The sequence below is a fragment of the Drosophila ficusphila genome, unplaced genomic scaffold (assembly GCF_018152265.1).
Source record: "Drosophila ficusphila isolate 14025-0441.05 unplaced genomic scaffold, ASM1815226v1 contig_412, whole genome shotgun sequence".
In the NCBI taxonomy this organism is placed as follows: domain Eukaryota; kingdom Metazoa; phylum Arthropoda; class Insecta; order Diptera; family Drosophilidae; genus Drosophila; species Drosophila ficusphila.
The window spans coordinates 4740407-4767644 of record NW_025064326.1 but is presented as its reverse complement, the minus strand read 5'-3'; the positions used below and the strand labels follow the sequence as shown (position 1 = coordinate 4767644).

The following is a 27238-nucleotide window of genomic DNA, read 5'->3' as shown; positions in this document are numbered from 1 at the left end:
GCTTTCTGTTGGCTTATTGTTATTTATCCAAGCTGCTAATCACTGCCCCGCAGTGGAGCATGAAAGTCATGTCCGCTCGTAAATTTTATCTCTTCTATGAGGCACGAATGTCATAATTCAAATTGTTTTGCTCGGGGAACAACGAACGCAACAAATGCACCGAATGCTAATTAGTGCAATAATTACACAATTTATTAGGCGGACGCCAGCCAGACCAGACTGCTCATATATGGATTAGCTTTAGCCTTTGTTGATTTTTGCAAAAGTCTGATTGGTAATTAGTTTTAATTGGAGCAAAGAGTGCAAAGTCTGGATTGGAAAATGCAAATTTAAGTTGTATTCAAATCATCTCTGAATTATAGATAATTTTCCAGCGAGCAGGAAACACAGAATCCATCAGGCTAACCAGAAATTAAGACATGCTCCAAAACCAAAGTTTCTTTCGCCTGAAAAGCATAGAAATAGAGAAATGAAATAATGTTCTAAGCCTTTCCCTTATTCTGTGTGGCTTTAATGACCAGATCACCGCCTTTTAAAATGCCACTTGGAACAGGTCTCGTTCTGACGATTATGGTTAGCATTCGGAGGCGAGCAGACGAACAGGAAACCCAAGAAGTCGACCCTGCTTAAGGCAGCCAGCGAGAATTATGTCAGCATCATTTCAGGCAATCATTCGGCTTAATCACATCGAGTCACGCATATGTATTTGATTGCTTTTAAAGCGGTCAAATCCAATGGCTGGAGGCAAAAAGAACGCCTACTGAAAAAAAGCTTTTGCCAAAATCTAAACACGGATTTGCAAGAGTTGGAGAGCGAAAGAAGCTAATCTGAGTGGAGGTAAAATTAAATTTGCACTTCCCGGCTGAGAGCTGTCGTTCAACGGGCTGTGAGAATATCATTCCTGGCAGGAGGTGCAACGGGCGTGCTAAGTTCATTAGACAGCCTTTGGTCAATGGCCCGGTCCCGGTGCGAGGAGAAGAGATCCTTGGTACGCTGTCGTCTTGCAGTCGGATTGCATAAAGTAATTAAACTGACATTGAAACTTAGAAGAACACAGAACGCTTCCTGCTTCTGGAAGAGCTCTCCCGGACTGGCATGAGAGCCAACTCAGAGTCTCGGAGTCGACGGGGATGAGGATGAGGATGATGACATTGAGTAATCAGAGTTTGCAATTGCAACAAACAACGCGGCGATGCCGGCCAAACATGGAATGCTGTCATATCAGTCGGTTCGGTTGTTAAGAGCAAATACCAGTTTCTGCCCCGGCGCACCCGAGTGATGATCCTCTTAATTTATAAGCTAAAAACTAGTAATTATAACTGAACAGCCGACTCGTTCTGCTTGTAATTATAAGGCACTCACTCGCCCGCCGCCGCAGTCCCTTTATTTCTCCATTGCCCACTCCACTCCACTCTACTCCACTCCACTCAAAGGATCCTTGTCTTTGGCTTTTGCCAACTTTTGTACTTATGTCATATTAGCTATAAATGTACAACTTTTGCCTGCTCGCCGGCCCCGTGATTAATGGCCCCTGATTGCGATGGAGCGGCTGCCCATGCCCATAATTCCGCCCTCCTCTGACCACTCGGCCACTTCCATTCGATTCCATCCAACCCATCCAGCCAGCCAGCCAGTCAGCCGAATTGCCGCTCCATTGGCTTCGACTGTCTGCGATATTGAATTCTCAATGCGCTGCGCGCTATTGGAGCAGAAAGCTCTGATCACCGGCTCATCCTAAGCCAGTCTTCCGCCTGAATTGAGCTTTAGACTCGGATGCGGACACAGAGAACGCTGGCTGGCTGGCTGGCTGGCTGAGCTGGCTTAGCTGAAAGGTTAGATGGTTTGCCGACTTATGCAATTCGAGAATTCTGGTGAATGCATTAAAGCTAATGCTGCTATGGCTACTTATTCAAAAGGGTCTGGCTGGAGTATAATTTCATAGCTATTTGTGCTTCTTTCCTTTCCAAGATTATTAAAATTCCATGAAGGAAAGCTTTAATTTGTGAAATATCCCCAAACTTGAGATGTATTCCGCATCGGAATGCCAAATGGAAATGGCTTGCCCCATTAACATTGACCACACAGCCAATTGGTATGCAAAGCGTATGCAACTGGTGCATCCTGTGCTGTGACATTGCACACAGTGGCTGCCACGCCGCTGCAATGACACTGAAATGTCATGCGTAACATGCAAATCTCGGATGCATCCACTGAAGCTCCAACTCCAGCAGCGATTCATTCCAACTGCAAGTGCGGCTGCAAACCGAGCAAAGCGCATTCAAGCGGCAAAATGCGTAGAGGTCTAGAATGAGGTTGAGATTGGACTCTGTCCGAATGTCTATGGGGGGTAGATACACTTCCATATGTTACTTCAAATAACTACATAAATATTCCCTTCAAAAAATAGAGTTTAAATATATAAGCATCTAAAAGGGAAAATCTATTTTAATTTAACTTTGGGAGTTTGGTATTATTTGATTTGTGAAGTATTTCAAGAGATTTACTATTATATCAATTGTTTCTCAGTGTACGCTCGGAGGTGGAGATTAATGCGCTGCGTTCGACTTTTAATTACTTGTCATTTGTTGCGTGGCACATTCGATTAATCAAACCTCCGCTCCCTTTCCATTTCCCTTGCAGACATTGACGAATGCCAAGATCCCGCGATAGCAGCGCGCTGCGTGGAGAACGCCGAGTGCTGCAACCTGCCGGCGCACTTCCTCTGCAAGTGCAAGGATGGCTTCGAGGGCGACGGCGAGGTTCTCTGCACGGACGTGGACGAGTGCCGCAACCCGGAGAACTGCGGCCCCAACGCCCTCTGCACGAATACGCCGGGCAACTACACCTGCTCCTGCCCGGAAGGCTATGTGGGCAGCAATCCGTTCAGGGAGGGCTGCCAGGATGTGGACGAGTGCTCGTATCCGAATGTCTGCGGACCCGGTGCCATATGTACGAATCTCGAGGGCAGTTATCGCTGCGACTGCCCGCCGGGATACGACGGCGATGGACGATCGGAGTCCGGCTGCGTGGACCAGGACGAGTGCGCCCGGACGCCCTGCGGCCGGAATGCGGACTGTTTGAACACCGATGGCAGCTTCCGCTGCCTCTGTCCGGACGGCTACAGTGGAGATCCCATGCACGGCTGCGAGGGTGAGTACATAGCCATAAAAAGTAGCCAGCGTATATTATTTCATCGTTTGACATTGTTCCATTTTGGTATTTTTTGCACTTGTTCTTTTGACTTTGAATTGGCGGCACCTTCAACATACGAACCAAACAACCAACACCCGCACACACATACTATTATTAAATACTCGTACATTAATGCACCGCAACATGCAACATGCAACATGCAACATTAATACAAAAATAATGCCTAACGCCGGCAGATGTCGATGAATGCGCCACTAACAATCCATGCGGTTTGGGTGCTGAATGCGTGAACCTGGGCGGTAGCTTCCAGTGCCGCTGTCCCTCCGGCTTTGTGTTGGAGCACGATCCTCATGCGGATCAGTTGCCCCAGCCGGAGAACCCCCAACAGTTGGGCTACGGGCCGGGGGCGACGGACGTGGCGCCCTACCAGCGGACCTCGGGCGCCGGTCTGGCCTGCCTGGACATCGACGAGTGCAACCAGCCGGACGGCGTGGCCAAGTGCGGCACGAATGCCAAGTGCATCAACTTCCCCGGCTCGTACCGCTGCCTGTGTCCCAGCGGATTCCAAGGACAGGGCTATTTGCACTGCGAGAGTTAGTATCCTGCCTGCTTTATGCCTCTGCCTGAGCTCTATATAGGGAAGAATTTTTATAATAATTTAAAGTTATATTTGGAAATTTAGAAGTTCTAGAAAATTCGAAATTCTTTTTGTGGGTACTGCTCAGATAAATCCCACTGCCTGTAGAGCTCAGGCATTCGAGTAGCGCCAAGGTTGGCATGGTCCTCTTTCTGGAAGGACCTTTGCCACCTTTGTATTTGCTTCCCTCCCTGCTTCCCATCACCTGCTATGTGTTCCCCAAGCTGTTTTGCAAGCTTCAGGCTTGGCTTATTTGCTTCCCTGGCAGATGCATGCTTTTCAGACAGCTTCCTTTTGAGCCTCCGTAGTCCCACCTTTCCCGTACTGTTCTCTGTATCTTTGTATCCCACACCCGATCCCGCTCCCCCACTTCACGCTATGCTCCCTCGCCTGTCATCCGAATCCGTATTGTCTTGCATACTAATTTAATTAATTATAATATATATTTAACTCACCCCAACCCGCAACCGAACACGCGTGCCCCTCCTCCAATCAATCATCACCCCTGTCCCTGCACCGCCGATTGGAATGCGCGTAGACATCAACGAGTGTCAGGATAATCCGTGTGGGGAGAACGCGATCTGCACGGACACCGTCGGTAGCTTCGTGTGCACCTGTAAGCCGGATTACACCGGCGATCCGTTCCGCGGCTGCGTCGATATCGATGAGTGTACCGCCTTGGACAAACCCTGTGGACAGCACGCGGTATGCGAGAATACCGTTCCCGGCTACAATTGCAAGTGTCCGCAGGGATACGATGGAAAACCCGATCCCAAGGTTGCCTGCGAGCAGGTGGACGTGAACATCCTGTGCAGGAGCAACTTCGATTGTACCAACAACGCTGAGTGTATCGAGAACCAGTGCTTCTGCCTGGACGGCTTCGAACCCATCGGATCCAGTTGTGTGGACATCGACGAGTGTCGCACCCACGCGGAGGTGTGTGGCCCGCATGCCCAGTGCTTGAATACTCCCGGATCCTATGGCTGTGAATGCGAGGCTGGCTATGTGGGCAGTCCGCCGAGGATGGCCTGTAAGCAGCCGTGCGAGGATGTGAAGTGCGGAGCACACGCTTACTGCAAACCGGATCAGAACGAAGCCTACTGTGTGTGCGAGGATGGGTGGACCTACAACCCGAGCGATGTGGCCGCAGGATGTGTGGACATCGACGAGTGCGATGTGCTGCACGGACCCTTCGGGAGCTGTGGCCAGAATGCCACGTGCACGAACAACGCCGGAGGATTCACGTGCGCCTGCTCGCCTGGCTTCTCGGGAGATCCGCACTCCAAGTGCGTGGACGTGGACGAGTGCCGCACGGGAGCCAGCAAATGTGGAGCTGGAGCCGAGTGCGTGAATGTACCGGGTGGTGGATACACCTGTCGCTGCCCCGAGAACACCATTGCCGATCCGGATCCCAGTGTGAGATGCGTGCCCATCGTGAGCTGCGCCTCCAACGAGGATTGCCCGGGCAACTCTATCTGCGATGCCACCAAACGTTGCCTCTGCCCGGAACCGAACATCGGAAACGATTGCCGCCATCCTTGCGAGGCGCTCAACTGTGGAGCCCACGCCCAGTGCATGTTGGCCAATGGACAGGCCCAGTGCCTGTGTGCTCCCGGCTATACAGGAAACTCGGCTCTTCCGGGAGGATGCAATGACATCGATGAGTGTCGGGCGAATCCCTGTGCGGAGAAGGCCATCTGTTCGAATACGGCTGGAGGCTATATGTGCCAGTGTCCGGGAGGATCTAGTGGAGATCCGTATCGCGAGGGATGCATCACCTCCAAGTCGGAGGGCTGCTCCGACTCCAATCCCTGTGCGACGGGCGAGAGTTGCGTCCAGGATTCGTACACCGGCAACAGTGTGTGCATCTGCCGACAGGGATACGAACGCAATCCGGAGAACGGCCAGTGCCAGGATGTGGACGAGTGCTCGGTGCAGAGGGGAAAGCCCGCCTGTGGCTTGAATGCCCTCTGCAAGAACCTTCCCGGCAGCTACGAATGCCGCTGCCCGCAGGGACACACCGGAAACCCCTTCGTCATGTGCGAGATCTGCAACACTCCAGAATGCCAATGCCAGTCCCCCTACAAGCTGGTGGGCAACAGTTGCGTTCTGTCTGGCTGCTCCAGCGGACAGGCCTGTCCCAGCGGTGCCGAGTGCATCTCCATCGCCGGAGGCGTGAGCTACTGTGCCTGCCCCAAGGGATACCAAACCCAACCGGACGGCAGCTGCGCCGATGTTGACGAGTGCGAGGAACGCGGAGCCCAACTGTGCGCCTTCGGAGCTCAGTGTGTGAACAAACCGGGAGGCTACAGTTGCCACTGCCCCGAGGGCTACCAAGGAGACGCCTACAACGGATTGTGTGCCATGGCCCAGCGGAAGTGCGCGGCGGACAAGGAGTGCGCCAGCAACGAGAAGTGCATCCAACCGGGAGAGTGCGTGTGCCCACCGCCCTACTTCCTGGATCCGCAGGACAACAACAAGTGCAAGAGCCCCTGCGAGCGGTTCCCCTGCGGAATCAACGCCAAGTGCACGCCCTCGGATCCTCCGCAGTGCATGTGCGAGGCTGGATTCAAGGGCGACCCCCTGCTGGGCTGCACGGATGAGGACGAGTGCTCCCACCTGCCGTGCGCCTACGGAGCCTACTGCGTGAACAAGAAGGGCGGCTACCAGTGCGTCTGCCCCAAGGACTACACCGGGGATCCCTACAAGAGTGGCTGCATCTTCGAGAGCGGCACGCCGAAGAGCAAGTGCCTGAGTAACGACGATTGCGCCAGCAACCTGGCCTGCCTGGAGGGCAGTTGTGTGAGTCCGTGCAGCAGTCTCCTCTGTGGATCGAATGCCTACTGCGAGACGGAGCAGCATGCCGGCTGGTGTCGCTGCCGCGTGGGATTCGTGAAGAACGGCGACGGCGACTGCGTGTCTCAGTGCCAGGATGTGATCTGCGGGGAGGGAGCTCTGTGCATTCCCACCAGCGAAGGACCCACCTGCAAGTGTCCGCAGGGACAGCTGGGCAATCCCTTCCCCGGCGGCAGCTGCAGCACGGATCAGTGCTCGGCGGCCAGGCCTTGTGGCGAGCGACAGATCTGCATCAACGGAAGGTGCAAGGAGCGCTGCGAGGGCGTGGTCTGTGGCATTGGAGCCACCTGCGATCGGAACAACGGAAAGTGTGTCTGCGAAGCTAACTTTATTGGTAATCCCGACCTGATCTGCATGCCGCCCATTGAGCAGGCCAAGTGCTCGCCGGGATGCGGTGAGAATGCCCACTGCGAATATGGTTTGGGCCAGAGTCGTTGTGCTTGTAACCCGGGAACGTTTGGAAATCCCTACGAGGGTTGTGGAGCCCAGAGCAAGAATATTTGCCAGCCGAACAGTTGCGGATCCAACGCCGAGTGCCGTGCTGTGGGCAACCAGATCACCTGTGTGTGTCCGCAGGGATTCAGTGGAAATCCATACATTGGCTGCCACGATGTGGATGAGTGTGCCAACAAGCCATGTGGTCTCAATGCTGCCTGTCTGAACAGAGCCGGAGGATTCGAGTGCCTCTGTCTTTCTGGTCATGCTGGAAACCCCTACAGCAGCTGTCAACCGATCGAAAGCAAGTTCTGCCAGGACGCGAACAAGTGCCAGTGCAACGAGCGGGTGGAGTGTCCCGATGGCTACAGCTGCCAGAAGGGCCAGTGCAAGAACCTCTGCTCACAGGCTTCCTGCGGTCCCCGGGCAATTTGCGATGCCGGCAAGTGCATCTGCCCCATGGGATACATTGGTGATCCGCACGACCAGGTCCAGGGTTGCAGTGTTCGGGGGCAGTGCAGCAATGATGCCGACTGCCAGCACTCCGAGATCTGCTTCCAGTTGGGCAAGGGTCTGCGCAAGTGCGTGGACGCCTGCTCAAAGATTCAGTGCGGACCCAATGCCATTTGCGTGTCCGAGGATCATCGTTCCTCGTGCATCTGCTCCGATGGATTCTTCGGCAACCCGAGCAACCTGCAAGTTGGCTGCCAGCCGGAGCGAACGGCTCCCAAGGAGGAGGACAAATGCAAGACGGACCGCGACTGTGAACGAGGATTCGGTTGCCAGGCCAGTCCGCATGGAACTCGTGAATGCGTTAATCTATGCTCCAACGTCGTCTGCGGACCCAACGAGCTCTGCAAAATCAACCCGGCGGGACATGCGATCTGCAACTGCGCAGAGAGCTATGTCTGGAACCCAGTTGTCTCGTCCTGCGAGAAACCTTCGCTTCCGGACTGCACCAGTGACGCCAATTGTCCCGATGCCTCCGCCTGTCGTCCCGACGTCTTGGGAGTGCTCAAGTGCGTTGCCATTTGCGATGCCTTCACCTGTCCAGCCAACTCCGTTTGCGTGGCTCGTCAGCACCAGGGACGTTGTGACTGCCTCACCGGCTTCGTGGGCAACCCGAACGATAGGAATGGCTGCCAGCCGGCCCAGAAACATCACTGCAAGAACCACGCCGAGTGCCAGGAGTCAGAGGCCTGCATCAAGGATGAGGCCACCCAAACGCTGGGCTGTCGACCCGCCTGTGATACCGTCAAGTGTGGACCCCGTGCCGTCTGTGTCACCAACAACCACCAAGCGCAATGCCAATGTCCACCTGGACCCTTCGCCGGCGATCCGTACGATCCTTTCAATGGCTGCCAGAGTGTTCCTTGTGTTTACAACCATGACTGTCCGCCCAGTCAGATGTGCAACCGGATGACCCACACGTGCTTCGATGTGTGCGACGAGGAGTCTTGCGGAGAAAATGCCATTTGTCTGGCCGAGGATCATCGCGCCGTGTGCCAGTGTCCACCTGGATTCAGGGGAGATCCCTTGCCGGAAGTGGCTTGCACCAAACAAGGCGGATGTGCCGCCGGAACCTGTCACCCCTCGGCCATTTGCGAGGTTACCCCGGAAGGACCCGTTTGCAAGTGTCCACCGCTCTTTGTGGGCGATCCGAAGTCGGGTGGCTGTCGCCCAGACGGTCAGTGCCCGAATGGAGATGCCGATTGTCCAGCCAATACGATCTGTGCGGGAGGAAGATGCCAGAATCCCTGCGACAACGCCTGCGGATCGAACGCCGAGTGCAAGGTGGTCAACAGGAAGCCAGTCTGCAGCTGCCCACTGCGATTCCAGCCCGTCTCCGATAGCGCCAAGGATGGCTGTGCCCGCACCATATCCAACTGCCTCACGGACGTCGACTGCGGCGGAGCGCTGTGCTACAACGGACAGTGCCGCATCGCCTGCCGGGACTCGCAGGACTGCTCCGATGGCGAGAGCTGCCTGAAGAACGTCTGTGTGGTGGCCTGTCTGGACCATAGCCAGTGCGGCAGTGGCTTGGCCTGCGTGGAGGGCCATTGCACCATCGGCTGTCGCAGCAACAAGGAGTGCAAGCAGGACCAGTCCTGCATCGAGAACAAGTGCCTGAATCCCTGCCAGTCGGCCAGTAGCTGCGGTCCGAACGCCCTGTGCAGCATTGCCCAGCACCGGAGCCAGTGCAGCTGCCCGGAGGGATTCGAGGGCAACCCCACCCCGGAACAGGGATGCGTGCGGGTGCCGGCTCCCTGCTTGGCCAGCAACCAGTGCCCCAGCGGGCACATGTGCATTGGCAACCAGTGCAACCTGCCCTGCACCAAAACCTCGGCCTGTGCGGTGGGAGAACGCTGCTACCAGCAGGTTTGCCGCAAGGTCTGCTACACCAGCAACAACTGTCTGGCAGGAGAGATTTGCAACTCGGACAGGACCTGCCAGCCGGGATGCGATTCGGATGCCGACTGTCCGCCCACTGAGCTGTGCCTCACTGGGAAGTGCAAGTGCGCCACTGGATTCATAGGAACTCCCTTCGGATGCTCGGACATCGATGAGTGCACGGAGCAGCCGTGCCATGCCAGTGCTCGCTGTGAGAACCTCCCTGGATCCTACCGATGCGTCTGCCCCGAAGGAACCGTCGGCGATGGCTACTCCCAGCAGGGTTGCTCGCAACCCAGGCAGTGCCACCAGCCAGACGACTGTGCCAACAACCTGGCCTGCATCCATGGCAAGTGCACCGATCCCTGCCTGCACACAGTGTGCGGACTGAATGCCCACTGCCAGTCGGAGGGACACGAAGCCCTTTGCAGTTGCCCGGCCGGGTTCTTGGGCGACCCCAACGACACCGGAGTGGGTTGCTTCAAGGTGGAGTGCATCGACCATGTGGACTGCGCCGGCGATCGCGCCTGCGATGCGGAAACCAATCGCTGCATCAAGCCCTGCGACCTGACCAGCTGCGGCAAGGGCAACTGCCAGGTGGAGGAGCACAAGGCGGTGTGCGTCTGCTACGAGGGATACCAATTGGCCAACGGAGTGTGCGAAGACATCAACGAGTGCCTGTCGCAGCCGTGCCACAGCACCGCCTTCTGCAACAACCAGCCGGGAAGCTACAGCTGCCAGTGCCCCGAGGGACTGATCGGAGATCCCCTGCAGGCCGGCTGTCGGGATCCCAACGAGTGTCTGAGTGACGCGGATTGCCCGGCCTCGGCCAGCTGCCAGAACTCCCGATGCCGTAGTCCCTGCGAGCGTCAAAACGCCTGCGGATTGAATGCCAACTGCCAGGCACAGGGACACCAGGCCGTTTGCACCTGTCCGCAGAATTCCCGCGGAGATCCCACCGTCGAGTGCCTGCACATCGAGTGCTCGGACAACGACGACTGCTCCGGGGAGAAGGCCTGCCTGGACTCCAAGTGCATTGATCCCTGTTCGCTGCCCAACGCCTGCGGGGCTCAGGCCCGCTGCTCCGTGCAGAACCACATCGGAGTGTGCTCCTGCGAGGCGGGCAGCACCGGAGACGCCAAGTTGGGATGCGTGCAACTGCAGTACTGCCAGCAGGATGGTCAGTGTGCCCAGGGAAGCATCTGCTCCCATGGAATCTGCAGTCCCCTGTGCAGCACCAATCGCGATTGCATCTCGGAGCAGTTGTGCCTGCAGGGCGTCTGCCAGGGCACCTGCAAGTCCAACTCCACCTGTCCGCAGTTCCAGTTCTGCTCGAACAACATCTGCACCAAGGAGCTCGAGTGCCGCTCGGACAGCGAGTGCGGCGAGGATGAGACCTGCTTGAGCGACGCCTACGGAAGGGCCAAGTGTGAGTCGGTGTGCCTGGGACGAGCGGCCTGTGGCCGGAATGCCGAGTGCGTGGCCCGATCCCATGCGCCCGACTGCCTCTGCAAGGAGGGATTCTTCGGGGACGCCAAGTCCGGGTGCCGCAAGATCGAGTGCACCACCGACGACGACTGCTCGAACGACAAGAGCTGCGACAACCACATGTGCAAGATCGCCTGCCTCATTGGCCAGCCGTGCGGCGAGAACGCCCTGTGCACCACGGAGCACCACCAGCAGGTGTGCCACTGCCAGCCAGGATTCAGCGGAGATCCCCGCGTGCGCTGCGATGTTATTGACTTTTGCCGGGACGCTCCGTGCGGACCCGGAGCTCGGTGTCGGAACGCGAGGGGGTCGTACAAGTGCACCTGTCCCCCGGGACTCGTTGGTGATCCGTACAACGAGGGCTGCCGCAGCTCCGTCGAGTGCGAGACCAACGAGGACTGTCCCCCACACGCCGCATGCACCCAGACGAACGGCGTGGCCAAGTGCCGCGACGTCTGCGCCCAGCTGCAGTGTGGCCCCAACGCGGAATGTGTTCCGAAGGGCCACGTGGCGCAGTGTGCATGCCGCAGCGGCTACGATGGCCAACCCGCCGACCGGGTGGCCGGCTGTAAGCCGCTGCCCGTTCCCTGTCAGGTCACCGGCGACTGTCCGACCAACACTTACTGCTCGGATAGCGTCTGCAAACGTAAGTACTAACACCACCCAGCACCGGGCCATAACCACCAACCACCGACCACCAGACAGCGTAAACTGGTTAACCTACCTCATAACAACCTTTAGTACCACCTACTTACTTACAAAACTAGCACTGATCTACTTACAAGAGATGTTGTGGCAAGAGAAGTCAAATTCTGATGGGGTTTAATTCACTAAATCATAAATTCAAGCCTTCAAAATTGTTTCAAAGGTTTAAGACTACCTAAAAGTTATTTAAGCTGCCACAACATCTTTCAATAACTACTTCTACTACCTTGGACTGGCTTAGAGCCTACGAACTAAACCAAATGCTATCTTAGACTTAGACTAACTGCAAACTAAAATGAAAATACAACAATCTACACATGCGACATATGAAGTTACACAAACGAACAAAGCGAGACCGTAACGCCAACCGGGATGTATATCTATTCCCTCGAGAATTCCATATTAATTATACGATCTTGCCCCAAACAGCTGCCTGTGTGCTGGACACCGAGTGTGGAGCATCGGAGGTGTGTCAAGGTGGCCAATGCTTCAATCCCTGCCTGCAGCCGCAGGCTTGTGGACAGAACGCGGAGTGCGTGATTCAGAATCACCTGAAACAGTGCCATTGCCCCGACGGCTTCACCGGCGACTCGGCCAAGGAGTGCGTGCGTGTGCCGGTGGCCTGCGATGGCGAGTGTGCCCCCGGATACACCTGCCGTGACTCCATGTGCCTGCCCGAGTGCCACAACGATCTGGAGTGCGCCTCCAACGAGAAGTGCCTGAAGGGCAACTGCATGTGTAAGTAATTCATCTTGTTAAGAATCCATTAAGCAAATAAAATGGATTGGAATAAACCACTTCCCTACGATGCGATTCATTATCCATCATTCAGTAAATCCTTTCTAATATGCACTATCCATTTTAGTGACCTGTCGAGTGGACAACGACTGCTTCCTGGGTCACGTCTGCCTGCACAACAAGTGCGTCTACGGCTGCCATGTGGACGACGACTGCAGTGCCTCCGAGTCCTGCCGCAACGACAAGTGCGTGAACCCCTGTCTGGAGAATCCCTGCGGTCCGAACGCCGCCTGTTCGGTGTCGAACCACCGGGCCAGCTGCAGCTGCCTGGAGAGCATGGTGCCCAATCCCACGCCCCAGGTGGGCTGCGTCCGCTCGCCCCCCTTGGAATGCCGCGAGAACCGCGACTGCGGCAACGGCCTGGCCTGCTTCGAGTCGGTCTGCCGTCCGCTGTGCGCCGACGATGCCGGCTGCTTGACCAACGAGCGCTGCCAGCAGGGAGTGTGCAAGCCGCTCTGCCGCCACGACAACGAGTGCGGCCATGGAGAGCTCTGCCTGGGCCTGAATTGTGTGCCTGGCTGCCGCTCCGATCAGGGCTGCCCACAGGACCTGTCCTGCGTGGGCCAGCAGTGCGTGGATCCATGCGCCGATCCCACGGCCTGCGGCACCAACGCCCTCTGCCAGACGATCGATCACCGGAAACAGTGCTCCTGCCCCGAGGGCCTCGACGGCAATGCCAACGTGGCCTGCAAGGTGCCGCGCATTGCCTGCGGCAGGAACGAGGATTGCCAGACGAACCAGCTCTGCTACGCGGGCAGCTGCCAGGGGAAGTGCAGGAACGACCAGAACTGCCTGGCGGACGAGCGTTGCATGCGCGGAACCTGCCGCACCGTTTGCAACACGGACGAGGCCTGCGCCCAGGGACAGATTTGCGAGAATCGCATGTGCCAGACCGGCTGCCGCACCGACTTGAGTTGCGCCAGCGACGAGGCCTGCGTGAACAAGAAGTGCCAGAACCCCTGTCGCACTCCGGGCCAATGTGGCCAATGTGCCGACTGCCTAGTGGTGAACCATGGCGTCCAGTGCCAGTGTCCGGCCTCCTTCATCGGCGACGGGCTGACTGGCTGCCAACTGCCGCCGGAACGCTGCCATGCCGGCTGCGAGTGCGATGAGAACGGCGCCTACTGCGCGGCCAAGTGCTCGAGGAGCGAGGACTGCGCCTGCGGCCAGCAGTGTGCCCGCGGAAAGTGCCGGAACAAGTGCGGACCCAAGCGTCAGTGTACGGTGGGTCAGCTGTGCGAGCGGGGCGCCTGCATCGCCGGCTGCAAGTCGAACGGCGACTGTGCCGCCGACCAGAGTTGTGTGAACGGCAAGTGCTCGGATCCGTGTGCGAACGACAAGGCCTGCGGAAGGAACGCCCTGTGCACGGTGTCCGAGCACCGGATGCTCTGCTATTGCCCCGATGGATACGAGGGTGAGCCCAGCAAGGAGTGCGTGCAGTTCGAGTGCCGCGTGGACGACGATTGCGACAGCAACAAGCGCTGCGACCAAGGAAAGTGCCGCAATCCCTGCCTGGAGTACGGCGCCTGTGGCACCAATGCCCAGTGCCGCGTGGTGGGTCGCCAGGCCCAGTGCTCCTGCCCGCCGGACTTCTTCGGCAATCCGGCCAGCGAGTGCCGACCCCTGGAGGGAGGATGCTCCAGCAAGCCCTGTGGCGAGAACTCCAAGTGCACCGAGGTGCCGGGTGGCTACGAGTGCGCCTGCATGGACGGATGCATCGGAGATGCCCATCAGGGTTGCCTCTGCGGAGGACCGCTGGTGAATGCCTGCCAGGATCAGCCGTGCGGACTGAATGCCGCCTGCCATGTGCTGGACAACAACCAGGCCGAGTGCTACTGCCCGGAGGACTTCCCCAACGGAGATGCCTATGTGCAATGTAAGTGTGGCAGATTCTAAATAGCAGATCAATATTATATTAACTGATCTTATCTTGCAGGTTATCTTACCCCGCCAAAACAGGACTGTCGCACCCAAGGATGCGAGGTGGGCGACTGTGTGCGCCAGGGCTACGAATATGTCTGTCAGCAGGGTAAGTGCCCATTTTGCGTTCACCTTCCAAGTGTTTTTAGACCAAACCGTACCGTTATTGCTAATCATGTTAACCAGCGTTCTTACAAGTTATCGTTATTGTAACCAGTAAGCGTTTTCGTTGAAGTTACCCTTACCAATATAACTGGAAGTTTGTTAGTAACCGATTGAAATTGATTTTTCTGTTGTTATTTTCTTGGTTTAATTACATAGATTTGAGTTGTTTAAACACGAAAAATTAAACCAGCTAATTAGCTAATTCCACTAATTCAACGGCCTTCGCGGCTGCTTAGAACAATTGACCAAAAACAAATCCGATTTCAGTGTAGTGTGTGTGTGTTTAAAATACCAAAGCTAATACGTTATTCGTAATACACATTTTTAATTTTTTCTTAACAACCTATACACATGTGCGAAGTTCAAGGTATTAGTCTAATATCGATATTCCCCGCACGTACAAAAAAAAACACGCTAAGACACCAAAAAGCCACCTACACAACCAAATCCCAATAGGCAACTGGGTTGCTTTTTAAGTAACCGGCCAGCCGATGAATATAATTCAGTGCACAGTTTTTATTATGCAATTTTGTTTTTAGTTTTACTTGAGTTTTTCTAGTTTTAAGCACCTTACTTTACAATACCCCATCAACGCATATGGAGATTCGTGAAATGTTGCTGTCGCTATCGCGGTTACCCAATCTGTGCCTACAATTCATTTTTGAAAAACACACATTACTCGAAAAGAAAACCGAAATCAAGCAGCAAAATTAAGTTTAGTCGTAAGCAAATTTAAACTATCTTACTAAAAATTACATCCACAATCAGTGCATTCTATACAGAACAAATTCTTGAAAAAGTTTTAGTTCCCATAAAGCTTGAAGCTTGCCTTCTCATTTCTCATTTGGCTCTCATGAAGCTCAGCTCAGTTCTCATTGAATTCCTTCCGTGGTCACCATACAATTGGCTTTGAATAACCATCTGTATTGGCGCTCAACTATGCGGCATTCATTACAACTTGGAAACAGTTAACGCACAGATCAGTAAACAAGTTGGTTCATCCTTATTTAACACTTAGTCTAACGAAAAACGCCGCGATAGCGATATGTAGTCAGTAAAATGTGTAGCGAAAAATAAAACAACTGGTTAATCACAGAACGTGCAAAGAAGGCACAAAAATTAGAACTAAACCAATATTAAAAAACAACACATAATGCCACGCTTATCATATAGACAACAATCCTCAACACATCCTTGATACTGAAAACAAAATATGATCGAAATCCCAGCCCGAAAAATCCCATCCTTCCTCCAATTCCGCTCTGTCCACCCCTTTTTACCCCAAGTGTTATTTTCCTATCGCTCTGTCGTTTCCCTTTGCTAATACCCTTTTGTTACATTTCTCAAATGAACAAAGTCTCAGATTGGGAACTGTGGACGGGACAATTCTCACACATAGTTCACATATGCTTGAAAACAATTCGAAAACCAATTGAGGGACATAGTTATCAAAATAAGATCCATTTCAACTGTGTACAGAACGATTACCAAAACAAAAGCAACATCAACAGCTACTACTACTTTTCAATGCATCCTCAAAGCAAGTCTACTGAATAACCGAAATAAAACCAAACGTTTATTATGTACAAAGATCCTTTTAAAGTAATTATTAAGAAAACTTCTACCTATCTCCCCTTCTCTGCATAGCTCGTCTATTGGTTAAAATCTATAGAAACAAAAACACGAATTGACTTAAATTGTAACTAAATTTAACTAACATTTCAACTATTTTTTGGTACATTTGACTAGTAATTAAGTTGTATATACAGAAATTTGTACATACCTGGTTATATACTCGTAACCGAAAAGGCTGCATCTTAGTGGCTGATCAAACTAACCACACAAAAAACAATCTGTAAATATAAACCAAATTTGAAAACTGTGAATTATGAATAACCCAGATGAAACAAACTAGCCACGTATATTTTTAACGATCTTTTCAAAATTGTATTTACCCATCGAATTTCAACTACTATTTCTGCTAAAACCTTTTCCAAAAAGCTAATCTTCCTACTGCCAGACTTGTACCTACACTTTTACCTCTTCAAATAGATCTCTATATCTCTCTCCTCTGAATCAATCACTCACTCACAAAACCAATCGCCAATAACGTGTCTCTCGTGAGGGCAGAGCGCATGTGTTGGATGTCGTGTAATTTTTGCCATTACTCAAACTGAACAAACAATAAACAAAAATATATAATAGCTCGAACTCGCATTAATCCCGAGATAATCATTGCTCAGCTAAGTCTGCCTTTAGTACAGCATCAAATTAATTGGGCGAATTGGGAAAGTACAAGGCTCTCCTGCTCTATGCTCGCTCGAAAAATGGTAAATCATCAAGGATTGTAACTATGCTCACTTGTTCACACTGCTACCCCACCTCGCTCACTTGTACCGCTGATCGATAACAGAATCGAACTCATACCAACCAATGACAAAAACCAAAAGCAGCCGTCCTTATTGATAAGCGTTGTTTTGGCCTGCCCATAGAAACATACAACCCCATTTATTGTGAGATGTTCCCTTCACAGTTCTACAATTTGAAAAAGACAAACAAATCAACAATTAAGTTTTTCTATAGTTTGCTTCTTAAACTAACTACACCAGTTGACTAAAATAAACCGATTAAGTGAAACTGTTAATTTCACAAATATATTGTTATTTTCGTTTACGTTACCTTATGATTTCTGTATGCACCGTTTCTGATCTTAACTTGTTTGAAATCCCAGCTAAAATTTTCTTTTACTCTAACAAACCCTATGCACAAAACCCCAAACCCCCGAAATCGAGTCCACAACAATCCCACTGACACTTAATTGAACACAGAAACCGACCCACCGCAAAACACACAACCCAACCCAAACACCAAAAAAAAACCACACAAAACACTCAAGCAAAAAGAGGCCCAGACCAAAAAAAAAAAAAAAAAAAAATTGAATATAATTTTTATACATTGTTCGTTTAAGTGTTCTCCCTCTGTTTTTAGAAACATCTAGCTTTAAGTCTTATCCGAGTCACCAAAAACTCTCGTTTCCAAAATGTTGTGTTTACACCATCTAACGCAAACACCCAAACCAGCCCCGAAAATTCCACCAGACTATCGTCTTTCAAGCTCAAGCCCCAACTTTGACTCGACGATTTCAATGTCGCACTTTCGTTTCTATGTGTTTCCATACCCCCAGAAAGATATATCTATTTAGTAGCGTACCGTACCGTTTATGCCACCGAATAGTTGAATGCACCCACCAACGATTAACATTTAAACAACCAAACAACTCCTGTCTATCTCTCTCTCGTTCTTCCCTGCCCTGGATGTAATATTATAGACACCGAACAATGCTACTCAGATACGGATTGTCCCAGTGAAAAGGCATGCCTCCAAGGACACTGCAGCGATCCTTGTACAATGCGTGGCGTGTGTGGCTCGAATGCGCTCTGCAAAACCGTACTGCATCGTCCGCGCTGCTCCTGTCCCAGTTGCCACATCGGCCGGCCGGAGGTCGAGTGCAAGCCCGATCCCAAATGCCAGTCCGAGGAGACGGATCCAAAGACCAAGGAGCAGATCCCGTGCTCCAGGGACTCCGAGTGTCCCGAAACGCTGCAGTGCGGCCAGTACGGTCAGTGCACGGATCCGTGCAACAATCCGCTCTTCATCTGCGAGAGCAACAAGAAGTGCGAAACGCGACGCCACCAGCCGGTTTGCATCTGCAAGTCTGGCTTCATAGTGAACGAATTCGGGGAACTGACCTGCGCTCCGGATAAGCGGGAGTGCTATCGCGATGATGACTGTGCCTCGAACATGGCCTGCACGGACGGCAAGTGCCGCAACCCGTGCATCGTGCCCCTTGGCCGTGCCGCGATCTGTGCGGAGAACAAGTCCTGCGAGGTGCAGAACCACAAGCCCGTGTGCATTTGCATGCGCGACTGCCAGCCATCGATATCGATTTGCCTGCGCGATGCCGGTTGTCCGGCTAGCCAGGCGTGCCGGAAGCTCAAGTGCGTCGATCCGTGCGAGTTTGCCACGTGCGCGCCCAACTCGCCATGCATTGTCGAGGATCACAAGCCGATATGTAAATTCTGCCCAGCTGGATTTATAGCCGATGCCAAGAATGGATGTCAAAAAGGTAAAGCACCAAAAGTACTCGCTATCACTCAGCTCTCTGTCGAGTGAAAGTTTCTGTCTCGATTATCTCTGTTTCCTGCTCTCTCTCACACACGCTCTCACCTTTTGCTAGCTCTGTCTTATTGTCTGTCCCCTCACAAAAACCAAACAGCGATAAAGCACAAGCAAATATCCCGTCGAAATGTATTGACCAAAGCCGTCCACACCTGTTTAATGTTTCGGGCCATGTCAATCTGTTTCCTCGAAATGTTTGTGTCAATGTACATAGGACTGAGAAGTTAACTGCCTGTAGCCGTATCAAGCTTTTGCCAATTGATATGGTTAACTTATACTCCCAATGCTTAGTTACAAGCCAAAAGTCCGAGTCGAACGACTTATAACCCCACAATCAGGTGCTTTACGCCACAAGCACAGCAACCAAGCTGAAGCACGTTAATGAAGAGAGTTATTGAAGCTTGATCTGAAGATCAATTAAAGTCGCCAAACAAAACTACCAATAACAAAAAGACACTTTTACAAGAAAACTCTTCTGAACATTCACACACGCTCATGCTCACAGTGATAATAATTAATTTATTAATCAAAGCCTCCCGAATACTTGTACTATGAAAATTTTAACCTTTGATTCTAAATAAACGGTAATAAGATGTAATACTAATGGTAAAATTAAACCAACACCAATATGTAGCTAACTAATAGTAAAGGCGTTCGTTTCTAATTTGAAATTGATTAACCGTATAATAGTTATAAAGCTTTCCATATTTGTTTACATTTGCAGTCGTATGCAACAGGTTAGACCGAAATCTCAATCAGTATTCCCCTAGGTACGCCCCTCTGTATATATAGTGCACCTTCCTTATTGTTGTAGCTTTACACTTTCTATCCTATATTTGGTACATACTTGTAAATATTTTAACGTATTTTTTATTTTTTAAATTTTACACTTTTGTTTAAAAATATGTACAAAATACTCCACTCAAAAAATCAAAATTGTGTAAAAACAAAAAAATGAAAATTTGAAGAAGCTAAGCCAGGTGGCAACTGTACCTCAGACGAAGATTGCAGTGAAATGCATCAATGTGGACCGTTAGGTCAATGTATCGATCTCTGTCACACCTTCTGTGCAAAGGGTGTAAAGTGTGTAACGTCAGCTCATAGGGTTACCGTATGCATTTGTCCAGCCACCGTGACGACGAACTCTAACTGCATTCCAAAAGATACAGAACTCGAGACTACACCACAACCAATAGAAACTACTACCGACTCTATTAAAATTAAATACACTGTTATGCAATTGGCAAATCAAACCGAAATGAGAACCCGCTTTACCGATATAGAAGCTGAAACGGAAACTACAGCTTCCTACACAAGTACAACCGAGTCTTATAAAACAACAAAACAACTGTTTATTGATATAAGTTCTACCGATCCCTATAACGTCACTTCAACCACTACTGGATCTCTTAGAACTACCCAAACCGAACGTCCCGAAACCACTATTCCCACAGTAACAACAGACAGACATACTGACATACCTACAACTCCGCCGGCACGAACCACACCTGAAGGAATAATTGAACAAAGGCCAGAATTTACGAGCAAAGTACCAACTACAGAGTACGACGATGAGACACATCTTCCCCCAATAACAACGGAAAGACACATCGACTTACCAAAAACATTACCTTCCAAAACATCACCTACTGGAATTCCTGAACAAACGACGGCTTCTGTTACAGAAGTACCAAGAACTGAAATACCACTTACGGAAGTACCAACTACAAAGTCGATCGAAAGATCCACACTTGGTCCAGTGACAACCGAAAGAGACACCGACAGACCCACAACTTTAGGTCCAGGCACTACTGCTATTGGAATAACTGAAACGACAGAGTCTGTAAGGGAAGTATCCACTACGAAATCAGTTTATACTTCTACTCTTGGTCCAGTAACAACGGATAGGCACACCGACATACCAACAACATTACCTCCTAAAACAACACCTACTGAAATTCCTGAACAAACGACGGCCTCTGTTACAGAAGTACCAAGAACTGAAATACCAACTACGGAAGTACCAACTACAAAGTCGATCGATAGATCCACACTTGGTCCAGTGACAACCGAAAGAGACACCGACAGACCCACAACTTTAGGTCCAGGCACTGCTGCTGTTGGAATAACTGAAACGACAGAGTCTGTAAGGGAAGTATCCACTACGAAATCAGTTTATACTTCTACTCTTGGTCCAGTAACAACGGATAGGCACACCGACATACCAACAACATTACCTCCTAAAACAACACCTACTGAAATTCCTGAACAAACGACGGCCTCTGTTACAGAAGTACCAAGAACTGAAATACCAACTAGGGAAGTACCAACTACAAAGTCGATCGATAGATCCACACTTGGTCCAGTGACAACCGAAAGAGACACCGACAGACCCACAACTTTAGGTCCAGGCACTACTGCTACTGGAATAACTGAAACGATAGAGTCTCTAAGGGGAGAATCCACTACGAAATCAGTTTATACTTCTACTCTTGGTACAGTAACAACGGATAGGCACACCGACATACCAATAACATTACCTCCTAGAACAACACCTACTGGAATTCCTGAACAAACGACGGCTTCTGTTACAGAAGTACCAAGAACTGAAATACCAACTAGGGAAGTTCCAACTACAAAGTCGATCGATAGATCCACACTTGGTCCAGTGACAACCGAAAGAGACACCGGCAGACCCACAACTTTAGGTCCAGGCACTACTGCTACTGAGATGACTGAAACGACAGAGTCTGTAAGGGAAGAATCAACTACGAAATCAGTCTATACTTCTACTCTGGGTCCAGTAACAACGGATAGGCACACCGACATACCAACAACATTACCTCCTAGAACAACACCTACTGGAATTCCTGAACAAACGACGGCATCTGTTACAGAAAAACCAAGAACTGAAATACCAACTACAAAGTCGATCGATAGATCCACTCTTGGTCCAGTGACCACCGATAGAGACATCGACAGACTCACAACTTTAGGTCCAGGCACTACTGCTACTGGAATAACTGAAACGATAGAGTCTCTAAGGGAAGAATCAACTACGAAATCACTTTATACTTCTACTCTTGGTCCAGTAACAACGGATAGGCAAACCGACATACCAACAACATTACCTCCTAGAACAACACCTACTGGAATTCCTGAAAAAACGACGGCTTCTGTTACAGAAGTACCAAGAACTGAAATACCAACTAGGGAAGTTCCAACTACAAAGTCGATCGATAGATCCACACTTGGTCCAGTGACAACCGATAGAGGCACTGGCAGACCCACAACTTTAGGTCCAGGCACTACTGCTACTGGAATAACTGAAACGACAGAGTCTGTAAGGGGAGAATCCACTACGAAATCAGTCTATACTTCTACTCTTGGTCCAGTAACAACGGATAGGCACACCGACATACCAACAACTTTACCTCCTAGAACAACACGTACTGGAATTCCTGAACAAACGACGGCTTCTGTTACGGAAGTACCAAGAACTGAAATACCAACTACGGAAGTACCAACTACAAAGTCGATCGATAGATCCACACTTGGTCCAGTGACAACCGAAAGAGACACCGACAGACCCACAACTTTAGGCACTACTGCTACTGGAATAACTGAAACGACAGAGTCTGTAAGGGAAGTTTCCACTACGAAATTAGTTTATACTTCTACTCTTGGTCCAGTAACAACGGATAGGCACACCGACATACCAACAACATTACCTCCTAGAACAACACCTACTGGAATTCCTGAACAAACGACGGCTTCTGTTACGGAAGTACCAAGAACTGAAATACCAACTACGGAAGTACCAACTACAAAGCCGATCGAAAGATCCACACTTGGTCCAGTGACAACCGATAGAGACAGTGGCAGACCCACAACTTTAGGTCCAGGCACTACTGCTACTGGAATAACTGAAACGACAGAGTCTGTAAGGGAAGAATCCAGTACGAAATCAGTTTATACTTCTACTCTGGGTCCAGTAACAACGGATAGGCACACCGACATACCAACAACATTACCTCCTAGAACAACACCTACTGGAATTCCTGAACAAACGACGGCTTCTGTTACGGAAGTACCAAGAACTGAAATACCAACTACGGAAGTACCAACTACAAAGCCGATCGAAAGATCCACACTTGGTCCAGTGACAACCGATAGAGACACCGACAGACTCACAACTTTAGGCACTACTGCTACTGGAATAACTGAAACGACAGAGTCTGTAAGGGAAGTATCCACTACGAAATCAGTTTATACTTCTACTCTTGGTCCAGTAACAACGGATAGGCACACCGACATACCAACAACATTACCTCCTAAAACAACACCTACTGAAATTCCTGAACAAACGACGGCCTCTGTTACAGAAGTACCAAGAACTGAAATACCAACTAGGGAAGTACCAACTACAAAGTCGATCGATAGATCCACACTTGGTCCAGTGACAACCGAAAGAGACACCGACAGACCCACAACTTTAGGTCCAGGCACTACTGCTATTGGAATAACTGAAACGACAGAGTCTGTAAGGGAAGTATCCACTACGAAATCAATTTATACTTCTACTCTTGGTCCAGTAACAACGGATAGGCACACCGACATACCAACAACATTACCTCCTAGAACAACACCTACTGGAATTCCTGAACAAACGACGGCATCTGTTACAGAAGTACCAAGAACTGAAATACCAACTACGGAAGTACCAACTGCAAAGTCGATCGATAGATCCACACTTGGTCCAGTGACAACCGAAACAGACACCGACAGACCCACAACTTTAGGTCCAGGCACTACTGCTACTGGAATAACTGAAACGATAGAGTCTCTAAGGGAAGAATCAACTACGAAATCAGTTTATACTTCTACTCTTGGTCCAGTAACAACGGATAGGCACACCGACATACCAACAACATTACCTCCTAGAACAACACCTACTGGAATTCCTGAACAAACGACGGCATCTGTTACAGAAGTACCAAGAACAGAAATACCAACTACGGAAGTACCAACTACAAAGTCGATCGATAGATCCACACTTGGTCCAGTGACAACCGAAAGAGACACCGACAGACCCACAATTTTAGGTCCAGGCACTACTGCTACTGGAATAACTGAAACGACAGAGTCTGTAAGGGAAGAATCCAGTACGAAATCAGTTTATACTTCTACTCTGGGTCCAGTAACAACGGATAGGCACACCGACATACCAACAACATTACCTCCTAGAACAACACCTACTGGAATTCCTGAACAAACGATGGCTTCTGTTACGGAAGTACCAAGAACTGAAATACCAACTACGGAAGTACCAACTACAAAGTCGATCGATAGATCCACACTTGGTCCAGTGACAACCGAAAGAGACACCGACAGACCCACAACTTTAGGTCCAGGCACTACTGCTACTGGAATAACTGAAACGACGGAGTCTGTAAGGGAAGAATCCAGTACGAAATCAGTTTATACTTCTACTCTGGGTCCAGTAACAACGGATAGGCACACCGACATACCAACAACATTACCTCCTAGAACAACACCTACTGGAATTCCTGAACAAACGACGGCTTCTGTTACGGAAGTACCAAGAACTGAAATACCAACTACGGAAGTACCAACTACAAAGTCGATCGAAAGTTCCACACTTGGTCCAGTGACAACCGATAGAGACAGTGGCAGACCCACAACTTTAGGTCCAGGCACTACTGCTACTGGAATAACTGAAACGACAGAGTCTGTAAGGGAAGAATCCAGTACGAAATCAGTTTATACTTCTACTCTGGGTCCAGTAACAACGGATAGGCACACCGACATACCAACAACATTACCTCCTAGAACAACACCTACTGGAATTCCTGAACAAACGACGGCATCTGTTACAGAAGTACCAAGAACTGAAATACCAACTACAGAAGTACCAACTACAAAGTCGATCGATAGATCCACACTTGGTCCAGTGACAACCGAAAGAGACACCGACAGACCCACAACTTTAGGTCCAGGCACTACTGCTACTGAGGTGACTGAAACGACAGAATCTGTAAGAGAAGAATCAACTCCGCAATCAGTTTATACTTCTACTCTGGGTCCAGTAACAACGGATAGGCACACCGACATACCAACAACATTACCTCCTAGAACAACACCTACTGGAATTCCTGAACAAACGACGGCATCTGTTACAGAAAAACCAAGAACTGAAATACCAACTACAAAGTCGATCGATAGATCCACTCTTGGTCCAGTGACTACCGATAGAGACACCGGCAGACCCACAACTTTAGGTCCAGGCACTACTGCTACTGAGATGACTGAAACAACAGAGTCTGTAAGGGGAGAATCAACTACGAAATCAGTTTATACTTCTACTCTTGGTCCAGTAACAACGGATAGGCACACCGACATACCAACAACATTACCTCCTAGAACAACACCGCCTGGAATTCCTGAACAAACGACGGCTTCTGTTACAGAAGTACCAAGAACTGAAATACCAATGACAGAAGTACCAACTTTAAAGTCGGTCGATAGATCCACTCTTGGTCCAGTGACAACCGACAAACCCACAACATTACCTCCAGGCACTACTGATACTCGAATGACTGAAACGACTGAGACTTTAGGGAAAGAAACAAAGGCAGTATATACTTCTACTCTTGGTCCTGTCGCAATGGATAGATTCACCGAGCCACCCACAACTATGTCTCCTAGCACTACACCAAGTGGAAGAACTAAGCAAACGACTGAATCCTTAGAAGAAGTAACAACAACCCAAGCTGTCGGTGCATCTACTCTTGGTCCAGTAACAGCCGATACTGCTACCGGCTTACCCACAAGTTTACCTTCTGGAACTACAGAAACAACTGAACAAACAACGGATTCTTTAAGCGAAGTACAAACAACAACACCTGTTGTTCAAATTACAATGGACAAACAAACCGACACACCACATTCGGAAACTATGTCACATGTTACAGAAGGATCAATACATTATTATACCTCAACAGAGGTTTATGTTCCGCCATTGACTACCATTTCCCCTGTTTTAAACGATTCCACTCCTATATCGGTTCTAAAACCTGGTTCTGGTGATATGCCAAGTACAACGGACATGACAGTTACCCAAGTAACAGACACTGAGACGAGTTGTAGAACAGAACAGGACTGCTTACACGACCAAACTTGCTTAGGAGGGCTTTGCATATCGCCTTGTGCACACTTTACTAATCTCTGCACTGTGCAGAACCTGACTATTTGTCGTACATCAAACCACACCACAATGTGCTTCTGTGATACCGCCGATGATGTAAATAGACCCGATTGCTCTATGAAAGCAGGTAACTAAAGTTGTGTATATAAGCTGTAAGTCTTGTTATCGAATCATATTGAATGAATTGCAAGGAACCTCAGGGTTGCGGTAAACCGGCATCGTGGCATCGCTGACTACTTTCAACGCCATTCACATAACTGGCAAATTGTAGTAGCCTACTTCAGTTTGATGTCATGTGTTCTTTCTCTTCTCTCGGATTTTCAGCCATTATCCTTCTGGTGGCACATATCGTATACTTATGTATGATCGGCCATTCGTATCGTGCGGGCACCTTGCATGCAACCATATGGATTTTTCCGCAATACCCGTGTGTTCTTTGTTCTCCAATTTTCCAATTGCATTTGTCTCTGTTCCCCTCTTCTTACTGCTTGTCCGGCTGTATTTCGATAAAGGCCTTGCACCGTCACCCACCGTTCTCTTTACCACAAGCAGCACCCGAGATAGTTCAACATATGTGTGTCAAAAAAAAAAAAAAAGCTTTTGATCGAATGCTAGTCCTTGGGAGGTCACTCTCTAGCGCAGTCGTTTTGCATGTCGATTTGTGTTGCAATGTTGATCGTTCATGTTAGTTGCCTGCTTTTTGTCTGCCTGCTGCAAAAAACATCATCCAAACCTGTGCCATCGTCCACACCACCTAAATGTTTCTCATTTTGTTCTCTGAATGATCTCAACTCGCATGTTTCTATTCTCAGCGCGACATATTTCAGTTGTGATTAAATCTGTGTTGATTTTGTTGTATTTAGTACATACGTTGTCGTAATCATGTATCGTAAGTGTATTAGTCCGTAGAAAAACCGTTGCATGTGGTATTTGGATTACTAACAATAACAAAACTTAGCTAATAATGAAATGCACTAACTCACTTAATGCTTTTGCATGTGTATATGTTGTTATACGCAACAACTGAAAACTAAACTATATTTAACCATTTAGTTTGCTTGAATCTGGAGTTGAAAGGCTAGAATAAGGATTCTATATTTAAAGAGAAGTCTACTAACTGCATTGAAAAATAATTCAAAAAGAAAACAACCTACCGAACAGGATTCTTGACATAAATAAAAGGAATGACTTAAATTGTAACGACCTTATATTAACGCACTAATGTGCTAAGATAAAATGACTTGGGGGATCCTAACTAATTAATGTCCTACGCTTTCCACGCA

General features: G+C 49.9%; 2 protein-coding genes across 2 annotated transcripts in view; both read left to right on the top strand.

Annotated features, from left to right (window-relative positions):
• The window catches only part of LOC108101266, a 108771-nt gene that overhangs the window by 26099 nt on the left and 55434 nt on the right, over positions 1-27238 (top strand). The window contains 6 exon segments of the mRNA XM_043207965.1: positions 2641-3150; positions 3390-3746; positions 4329-11606; positions 12095-12403; positions 12531-14339; positions 14400-14492. Coding sequence (XP_043063900.1) covers positions 2641-3150; positions 3390-3746; positions 4329-11606; positions 12095-12403; positions 12531-14339; positions 14400-14492 — 10356 coding nt within the window.
• Positions 18687-27231, top strand: LOC122320022 (mucin-2-like). Its single transcript, XM_043207964.1, has 2 exons — positions 18687-20829; positions 21139-27231. Exons 1-2 carry the CDS (start codon positions 19743-19745, stop codon positions 26088-26090), a joined length of 6039 nt encoding a protein of 2012 aa, XP_043063899.1. The 5' UTR covers positions 18687-19742; the 3' UTR covers positions 26091-27231.

Bases quoted from the DNA above. Each gene is read 5' to 3' on its own strand.
- LOC122320022 (XM_043207964.1), top strand. From the start codon at position 19,743: ATGCATCAATGTGGACCGTTAGGTCAATGTATCGATCTCTGTCACACC. The intron at 20,830-21,138 runs GTCCAGGCACTG...CTTTAGGTCCAG, and splicing joins CGACAGACCCACAACTTTAG to GCACTACTGCTACTGGAATA.